The sequence below is a fragment of the Orycteropus afer genome, unplaced genomic scaffold (genome assembly GCF_000298275.1).
Source record: "Orycteropus afer afer isolate SDZICR_OR568_19922 unplaced genomic scaffold, OryAfe1.0 scaffold00017, whole genome shotgun sequence".
Lineage (NCBI taxonomy): Eukaryota > Metazoa > Chordata > Mammalia > Tubulidentata > Orycteropodidae > Orycteropus > Orycteropus afer.
In genome coordinates this window covers 2,820,163-2,830,509 of record NW_006921604.1, presented here as the reverse complement: position 1 = coordinate 2,830,509, position 10,347 = coordinate 2,820,163, and the positions used below count along the sequence as shown (strand labels likewise).

The window sequence follows — 10,347 nt, the reverse complement described above, 5'->3', positions numbered from 1 at the left end:
CAATCACAAAAGGACAAATATTGTATTAGTCCGTTATTGTAAAAGTCAAGGAAAGGTTTATCTATGGGAGGAAATTTTCTTTGTTGGTTACCAGGAGTTGGAGGGAAAGGGAGGGAACGCTGTTAGATAGATAGAGGTAAGTATTGATTTGGGTGAAGAGAAGGGCAATGTACCAAATGTGAATGATCAATATAGTGGCACTGAGGAAGAGAAAGACATAGAGAAGTACATGGGAAGTACAGATAACAAAGATGAACCCTTTTGCACATACAGTACTGTGTTGGTAGTGAAGGCAAACATAGGTATATGGGTGGATAGATGGGTGGACAGGCTGAACTAGTAGGTATGTCTGTGAAGCGGGGAGTGTACCCAAGAACATGTATAGGGTTAGCAGAAAACGGGCCTGTAAGTTTATGTGTATTATCTGAATTCCCAGGTATATAACAGAGCTGACAAGAGGCAAGGTGGCAGTCCGACTCCATAGTCACAGCCAGCTACACAGAAGGACCAAGTAATTGAACCTGTGGGCTCGGGACCATAGTCACAGGGGACGTGAAGCTCAATTGGCATAACGTACTACACAAAACATTGTTCCACCTCCTACTTTGGTAAGTAGTGACTGGGATTTTAAAAGCTTGCAAGCTGCCATCTAGATGCAATGATGGGTCTCTCCTAGTCCAGAGCAAAGAAGAATGAAAAAAACCAAAAATTCATGGATACAATCAGTCCTAGCGACTGGCACACCATCCAATCTGCAGCCTATACGACTATGAGACCAGAAGAACTAGACGGTGCCTGGCTACCAATGTCAACCACTTGGAAGGGGATCTATGTAGGAGATCCTGGATAGAGAGAGAGAGAACAATGTGGACAAAACTCAAAATCATTTGGAGAAAAAAAAAGCGAGGGGGGGGGACCAGGTTGGCTGGTCCCACAGAGCCTGATGGAACCACTGAGACTATGGTCCCTAGCTGCTCATCAGGTCTGGAATTGAACCCACACCAGTGGCTTACAGCCAAGCAAAAGACAGGCATATGAGTTGAACATTTACTTGAGGTAAATACACTCCTTGGAGAAATCATGGGAGAAAGAAGGGCTGCTTATGCACAGGGAGACAGCTCAGGGAGCAGGAGGGCATGGAGGGATGGACACAGGGAAGAGGTAACTATGGGGAGGAAGTGGAAGGGGAGCTGTTGCATTGTGGTAAATTGTGGTCAATGTCATGAGACAAAGTATATGTGAACTACTGTAGGGAAAGTGAATTTGCTCTGAAATCTTCACCAAAATCACAAAAAAAAGTAAAAAAATAAAAATAAATTAAAAAAAGCCAATTTCAACTCATAGTGACCATACAGAACAGAGTAAACTGTCCCATAAGGTGTCATAGGTAATAATCTTTATGGGAGATCATCACCAGTTCTTTTCTCCTGTGGAGGTGCTGGTGGGTTTGAGCTACCAACCTTTCAGTTAGCAGGCAAGCACTTAACCACTGTCACTGTGCCACCAGGACTCCCTTGGATAAACTATCTCACTAAATCTGACCACTGGTACTCAATTAGGCTGGCCAAATAAATATCCAGGCTAATAACGTGCACAGCAATATTAGCAACGAAAACCATAACTTGTAGTTTTTCTTATTAGCACCAGATCACTCTGTGCTCACAAAAGCGACTCTTTTTTCCCGAGTTTTCATAATTTTATTATCATTTTTCTTTGGTCCATGTAGAGTGGAAAAAATGCACACTTATAAAGATATAGCACTATTAATGCCATACCTATTTCAGCCAACAGGACTTCCGCAGTATGCCTATGAGCTGTCCCTTGATACACAAGGCCAATGCCAACCACAGCAGCCACTTGGACATTGTGAGGGACATCAAGTTCCGTGGAAGTTGGGGGTAGAAGAGCAGGAATGTGAATGCTAAGAAGTCGGGTAATTGACATATCCATAGTGCCTAGTTTAGCAGCAGAAACACCAAGCAGCAGTCCAATGCTTGTCATTTCATGGCCCTAAGATAAAAATAGAATGAAAGTTAACAGCAAAACAAATACATAGCTCTAAATAAAATACTGATGCTACTTTCAATAAGTACTTTTTAAATTTTAAACTAATCAGGCATGTTCTCACAGAGCTAGTGCTCTACTGGGAGAAAAAGTATTAAACTAAATATATACAAAGAAATCTATTATTAAAAAGTGGTATGATGTTGTACACCAGTGTTCACTGAAGCACTATTCACACAACAACCAGAGATGGAAACAACCTAAATGCCCGTCAGCAGGTGAATGGATAAACAAAATGGGGTACATCCATACAATGCAGTATTTATTCATCTATAAAGAAAAATGGATATATGCTATAACATGGATAAATCTTGAAAACATTACGCTAAGTGAAATAAGCCAGACCAAAAAAAAAAAAAAACAACAAATACTGCATGATTCCATTTCTATGAAATATACACAGTAGGCAAATGCAGAGAGACAAAAGTTTACCAGTGGCTGCCAGCAACTGAAGGGAAAGGGGAATTAGGAATTATTGCTAAAAGGGTATTGAGTTTCTGTTTAAGATGTCGAAAAACATTTAGAAACTGTGGAGAGAGTTGCTCAACATGGTGAATATAATTAATGTCACTGAACTGTATGTTTAAAAGGCAAATTTTTTAAATACATATTTTGCCAAAATACTTTTTTCTAAATAGCATAATAAAAAAGTACAAAGTATTATGAAGACTTTGATTTAGATTAGGAAGTGCTACAGATGGAGCTCTGGTGGTGTAGTGCCTAAGGCATTTGACTGCTAACCAGAAGGCTGGCAGTTCAAACCTACCAGCCACTCCTCGGAAGGAAGGTTGGCCAATCTACTTCCACAGAGATACCAACTTGGAAACCCAAAGAGGGGTCTCTATGAATCGGGACTGACTCGATGGCAGTGAGTTTAGGTTATTTTTTTAAACAGATAGTTAGGAAAAGAATCATGAGATAAGTGAAATCTACAATAGAACCTAAAGGATACATACATATTACCCAAGAAAAGAACAGCAGGAAAGGAGCACTCAAGGTTAAGAGGTGAGGAAAAAATGTTTTTGGGTGAGCAAACACCATAATTTGAAGTGACCCAGAAATAAATCCTTACATTTATGAATAACTAATTACCGACAAGGGTGCCAAAACAAATGGATGGGGAAATAATTGTCTTTTCAACAAATGATGATGGGACAACTGGATAGCCTCATGCAAAAGAATGAAGTTAGACACCTACCTCACACTATACAAAAAATATAACTCTAAATGGATAGATGTAAGCAAAAGCCAAAACTATAAACTCTTAGAAGAAAAAACAGGCATAATTCATGAGTGTGTCTTAGGCAATCATTTCTTAAGTACCATACCAATACACAAGCAACTGAGAATAAAAAACAGATAAAACAGGTTTTATCAGAATTAAAAACTTCTACTCTTCAAAGTGAAAAAGGGGAAACTGAATAGACAACCCAGAGAATGAAGAAAATGTGTGCACACATGTTAAGGGAGGTATATCCAGCATACATTAAGAGCTCTTATAATTTAACAATAAGAAGACAACTCAATTGAAAAATGTTGTTGTTGTTGTTGTTATGTGCCATCAAGTCGCACCTGACTCATAGCAACCCCTCCTTGGGTTTCCGAGGAAGTATCACTACAGAAGTAGATTGCCCCATCTTCCTTCCGAGTATTGAAAAATTGGCAACGGATATAAATAAATATTTCTCCTAAGATAAATAAATGGCCTATAAACACGTGAAAAGTGCTAGACCACTTTCCACCTACTTCGATTACTATGGAGTCCCTGGGTGGTACACATGATTAAGCACTGGACTACCAGCCAAAAGTTAGTGATTCAAACCCATCCAGAGGCACCTTGGAAGACAGGCCTGGTGATCTGCTTCCAAAAAGTCACAGCCCTAAAAATCCTATGACTCATGTCATGAAACAAAAACACATATGAACTGTTGTATGGAAAATGAATTTGCTCTGTAAATTTCATTCCCCACCCCACCCCACCCAAAAAAAAACCTTACGAATCACAGTTCTATTCTGACACATACTTGGTCAGCATGAGTCAGAATCAACTCTGTGGCAACTAACAAGAGGGTGACTATAATTAAGAAGACAAGATAAGACCAAGTATTAGAGATAATATAGAGATTTTGGAACGCTCACACACTGCTGGTAGGATTTTAAAATAGCAACTTTTGCAAATAGTTATCACCCAGCAATTGCACTCCTAGCTATCTACCCAAGAACAGTGAAAATAAATACCCACACAAAGACTTGCAGAGAATGCACGTTAACAGCATTACTCAAAAAGAAATAACCCAATGTCCACCAACTGATGAATTGATAAATATGGTACATTTGTACAACAGATTACTATTTGACAATAAAAAGGAATGAAGTATTGATAAATGCTAGAACTAGTATGATCTTTGAAAACATGCTAAGTGAAAGAAGCCAAATCACAAGAGACCACATACTGTATGATTTCATTATGTGAAATCCACAGAGACAAAAAGTGATTTCCAGGGGCTAAACAGGAAAGAGCGAGTAAATGCTAACAGGTATGAGGTTCCTTTATAGGATGACAGAAATGTTCTAAAATTGAGTGCAGTGATGGATGTAAAACTCTTGAATATACTAAAAAGCAGTGAATTGTGCACTTTAAATGAGTAAATTGTATAGTATGTGAATTACATCTCAATAAATCCACTAAACAATAAAAAAAAAAAAAAAAAAAAAACCCACAAGGCTCTCTGATGGCTTTGAGTTTGGATCTGCCAAGGAGCTAAAATGGCCAATCTACATGGCTAGAGTGTAGGAAGCAAGTTAGGGAATAAAAGTAAAACTGAAGTGACTCCTACAATGTATTCTAAAGACTATGAAGATCAATAAATGGTTTTGGACCATCGGAGTGACATATTCTGATTTACATTTTAGAAAGATCAATCTGACTGCTGTGAGAATACATTTATCAATACAATAATGAAGAAAGAATAGCAAGTAGAGTAGTTAGGAACTACTGCAAGAGTCCAGGTGAGCCACAATACCAAGAGCTAGGAGCACGAGCTCTTACCTTAGTCAAGTAGTCATGGATGTTCAGAGTAGCCAGCTTGGTAAGATGCCCATTCAGACCCAGGGCCATGAGAAAGCCAGCATATTCATTGGCTAACTCGGCATGCTTGGGCTTATTGTAAACAATCCAGGCTGAGTCAATCTGGGAGGCAGGGGCAATCTTCAGGCCGGCAGCCACACCATTATGGAAGCTGGCCCAGCTTGTCATGTTGGGAGGCACATCGATGTTTCCACTGTTTAGGTCCACTGTTGTGTTCCGAGGAGGGGCTCGTCCTATCCAGTCAGACAAAATTAACAATGAAAGAATAAAAGTCCATAAAATCAAACTGCTGAATTTAGAACTTAGAAGACAAAACCCTTAACCTCATTGTATCTGGAATGGTGTTAGATTTCTATGAGCACTCAAACTCAAACTTTTAAACCTGTGAAATAAACTTGATGCAAAATAGAAAAAAAACATAATCGTTTAAAATCATTCATTGTCCTTATAACTAAAATGGATGAAGCTATAATAAGATAACAGATACCAATTTAAAATTTATATTTCTCTGACTAAAATGCCTACTATTTTGAAATCTAACTTGCTATCTTTCTTCCTTACAGCAAGAAGCTTAATGTGAAACCAGAATGAAAGTTAACATCACAGTTAACCTCTATGAATATATATTCTAATATAAGATTAATTACAGTGATGTGAATTTCAAATATGCCTTCTCTATTTTTATTGACAGTAAATATATCCTCACATTAAGGAAAAATGACATTCTAAAATAGAGACAAGGTCCTTTATAAATCTGCTCTATCTCTACCCACATATATTTAATTACATGCTACTGGAAAAATGTCAGATTGCACTCAGAAATAACATCCTCTCTTAAGAGGATGCACTCAATTCAGTTTACGGTCAAAATATTTAAGAGTAAGGTAAATTAAATGTCTATTATACTATGTTCTCTTTGAGCTTATTTGTTTCTTTTGGGTTTGATCTATATAGTGTGTACAGAAAAATACTACATCATTTTTATGTTTTGAATATCCTAAATTAGCTCATCATGGATGAATATTTAAAACAAATATTCTAGTTATTACATAAAGTTATTCAGTTCACTAGAGGCTTGAAAATATGAAAATATGGTGTTAAAGGAGTTTTAAAAGTTATGTAAATTTTAAATAGATGTGTAACATCTTATTGGTAGTGTATATACACAGGTATATCAAGGATTGTGAAGCTGGCACAAGACGGGGCAGTGTTTCATTCTGCGGTACATAGCCACTGTGAGTTGGAGACGACTCAACAGCACCTAACAACAACAACAACATACACACATACATTTGTGCACATGTACACAAGCACAAAGTAAAATATATTCATCTTTACCACTGGCTTTGTATACTAAAAAACAAGTAATCTCTCTAAAACATTCATTCACCATATACATAAAACATAATAGTCAAACTTGAGAAAAATGAAAAGCAGAGGGCAAACCAAATTTTAACAACGTACAAAAGTACAACAAGTCACACATCAGTGTGAGGTAAGGATTTAAGAACTCTGCTGTTGTTGTTGTTGTTATCTGCCGTAGAGTCAGACCTGATTCATAGTGACCCCTCCTTGGGTTTCTGAGGTAGCATCACTACAGAAGTAGATTGCCCAACCTTCCTTCCAAGGAGTGGCTGGTGGGTTTGAACCGCCAGCCTTCTAATTAGCAGTCAAGGGCCTTAGGCACTATGCTCCAGACCTCCCAAGAACTCTGCTAGACATGTACTTATCATTTTCCTTTCTCACTGAGCCCAGAATTTAACATACCAGTCAGATTCAATTTAGGAATAGGCAATGGTTCTGTTGGAACAGGATGATATGAAAACAAGGTAAACATCCCTCTTCCTACTGGGAGGGCCATAGTTCGCTGACACAACTGGAGCAATCTATAATTAAAATAAAAATCAACATGTGAGAATTTTTAACACAAAACATAAATTGGAATGCAATCTATAGGCAAATATTTTATAAGAAGATATGCTATGAAAGAAGAGGTCATCTCAAAGTAAATCCACAAAGAGATGGGCATTCCATCCAAACACAGTTGTTCCCATTTTAACATTCTTGTGCCCATTAGAGATTCCTGGAGGAGCAGAGGGCATTTCCTGGTTTGTTTTATATTAGCTTTGAATGCAAACCAACTGATCTGTAAACAGAGCCAACTTTCCCTAGGTATCCAAAAAGAAAAATTTAAAATTCTGTTCTAACTGATGCTAACCTTCTTAAAGAAAACTATATTTTTGGGGGGCATCATCGCTCTGTTATCTTCAGTCTAATTCCCTTAGTACATCTTCCACCTGTTGCTAATACAGCCTCAAAAGTGCCACCTCCATTGCCTCTACAATAAGGAAGGGAAGGAAGTCTCAGTATTAGAGGAGAATAGATTATATGTATCTCCAGGGGAAACACAGATTCAGTTTTATATATAAAACATTCTTTTATTACATGATGGCTAAGTTTTATAGGACTGATTGCATTACATAGCAGGCATTCAAGGTTAAAATGACTTCTATGGGATATACTGGGAGACCATTTTACCACTCTAACTCATTTCTATGTTAAAATTAATTAGATTTCATATAACCCCTTAAAACACAACAAGAACAAACAGAAATTTTGGAAATGGAAGCATTTATAATGAGGAAACACTTATACAAGTTATATCTGAAGACAACCCAGAAATCTCTTTTCAGAGGCTAATAAAGAGGTAAAATTTTCTCAACTGTGCTCCATCTATAACTGTATACACATATAGCTTCTTTTCTAGCTCACTCACTAGAGAGGAAAACTTTGCTGCCCTAAGATTGTTTGGGAACACTGCTGACAAACTGATTTGGGATCAAGGAAACAAAAAGCCAGGAAGCTGCATATCACACAATTTTTTAGTGGAAGTCTTAATAATAAATTCAGCTTTCTAGAAGTCACTTAATTATAATAATGGTAACAATAATTGCATCCTTTTAGTCTAAGATGCCACTGATTGCAAGATGCATGGTTAATGACCTTGGCTGCTAACCAAAAGGCTGGAGGATCGAATCCACCCAGACATGCCTCAGCAAAAAGGCTATCTATCTACTTCTAAAAAAATCATCCACTGAAAACCCTATGGGAGCACAGTTCTATTCTGACACACATGAGACTGCCATGAGTCTGAATCAACTCAATGGCAACTAACAACAACAGCTGGGTATACATGGAAAGGAAACAGAAATAGGGAGATAATGACTAATGCAGATCCTGTGGCTCTATGTGGGTGGCCCTTCCCCTTGAATAATACTAAAAAATAGAGGAAAAACTCATTGCCATCAAGTCAATTCCGGCTCAAAGTGGTCCTATAGGACAGAGTAGAACTGCCCCATAGTTTCCAAAGCTGTAATTTTTATGGAAGCAGACTGCTACATCTTTCTCTTGTATAGAGGCTGGGAGGTTCAAACCAGCTGGTGGGTTTAAACCACCTTTTGGTCAGCAGCCAAGTGTTTTAATCACCGGACCACCAGGGCTCCAAAGAAAATGGAAGGAGAACCAGAAAACAGTGCTGGAAGAACGACAGATGATGAGGACAAGGCAGACTAAAGGACAAGAGAGTAATTTTTAAATATAAGTTGAAATGCTCTAAGGCACTTCAACTTATATATCACTCTGTGTAGTAGGGTAGTTAAGGTTATGTGTCAACTTGGCTGGGCCTGGTTTTGAGTGGCTGGGCAGCTGGATGTAGTTAGCTATTTCTCATGATGAGATTGGTAATCAACTCTATGGTGGAATCTAATAGAGCAGCTGAGTAGCTGTCTTAGGGATGTGATCTGTTTCCAGTATATAAGGAGAAGTTTTGAGAAAGGTCTCTGCAGCTTTTTGGTATACTTGGATGCTGCATATAGCCAAGTTTTCAGTCAGCAAGCAGCCTGCCATGCCCTGCCAATCTTGGAACTTTTTCTGGACTTGAACTAGTGGCGTACTGTGTTGTTTGATAATCATGGGACTGTACCTTTTTACTGGTCGACTTTGGGTTTGCCAGCCTCAGCAGTGAGCAGCTGCCTGAGTTAAGAAAAGCCTCCAGCTTCAGTGGGCCAGAAGCAAGAAGCAGAGCTGAAGCCCAATGTCAAGGGGCTTTCACTAAGCCCCTAGAGCGTGGCACTTTGAACTGAGACTTCCAGCCTCCTAAACTATAAGAGAATTAATCCCTGTTTGTTAAAGCCATCCCATTTGTGGTATGTTTCTTAGAGTGGCACTAGATGATCAAAACACTCAGGAATGTCACTGCAACTGAGTCTTATACTTTATCAAGGGATATGATGTGTTAAAGAGCGGCAAGGGAGAAATCTTATGTGAAAAAAAAATAATGGTATAAGTTCAAACTATTAAAAAAAATCTATTCTTGTTAAGACAGAAGAATGAGTTCAGTATTTGCTTTGTTTGTAAATTCTTGAGGTAAATAAATATCAGCAAAAGATTCACCTTTTCTAAGTAGCATACCTCTGTATCTCAAGAGAAGGAAGGTCTGAAATACAACAATCATGTCATCAAATGTTAAAAAATCTTTGAAAATATGTATAGTATACTGAAGCTAGATGATAGCTTAAAACACATGATACATTTTAATTTTAAAGTATCATTTTAGGGTTATTAAATGCTAAAAATTTTAATAAAGTAATATAAACAAGTCCCAAATGTAACAAAAATACTTTAATAAAACTTGAGATAATGAACAGTATCTTCCTTTACCTGTTCTCTTTTTCTTCAATGAACTCGTGGTCACTGAGTTCTGGATACTGTACAACATTTACGCGGACAGGATGAGCACTTTGAAGAAGCCTTCGCACATCCTGCACCCTTAAATCTTCACTCCATATTAATGACATAACCTCCTGGTTCATGTCATTCATGCCGTCATCTTCCTCCTCAGTTTCTGTTCCTGAAGGAACATCTGATGAGAGCACCTGAGTAACAGACTTTATTGTAGTGATAATTTGGAAACCAGTCAACATGCACTTATTGAACATCGATGACGTGCCAAGACTACAGTGGAACAAGAAAATATGTATGTTTAATTTACAATTATCAGTTTAAAGTTTAAAAACCTCAAGCCCTAAAAATACCCCAAATCTCAGGTAGGAGCTAACTTGTAAACAATTAAAGGAATCCTAAAGAGAGATTAGCCAAAGTTGAGAGAGAGATTTTCTTGCTTGATATTAAACATA

General features: G+C 37.8%; 1 protein-coding gene across 1 annotated transcript in view; it reads right to left on the bottom strand.

Annotated features, from left to right (window-relative positions):
- Nucleotides 1-10,347, bottom strand: part of ANAPC1 (anaphase promoting complex subunit 1) — a 190,815-nt gene that overhangs the window by 78,452 nt on the left and 102,016 nt on the right. The window contains exons 25-28 of the mRNA XM_007959412.2: nucleotides 9,872-10,086; nucleotides 6,920-7,038; nucleotides 5,114-5,385; nucleotides 1,776-2,010 (exon numbers count right to left, since the gene is read on the bottom strand). Coding sequence (XP_007957603.1) covers nucleotides 1,776-2,010; nucleotides 5,114-5,385; nucleotides 6,920-7,038; nucleotides 9,872-10,086 — 841 coding nt within the window. The remainder of the gene's footprint in view (nucleotides 1-1,775; nucleotides 2,011-5,113; nucleotides 5,386-6,919; nucleotides 7,039-9,871; nucleotides 10,087-10,347) is intronic.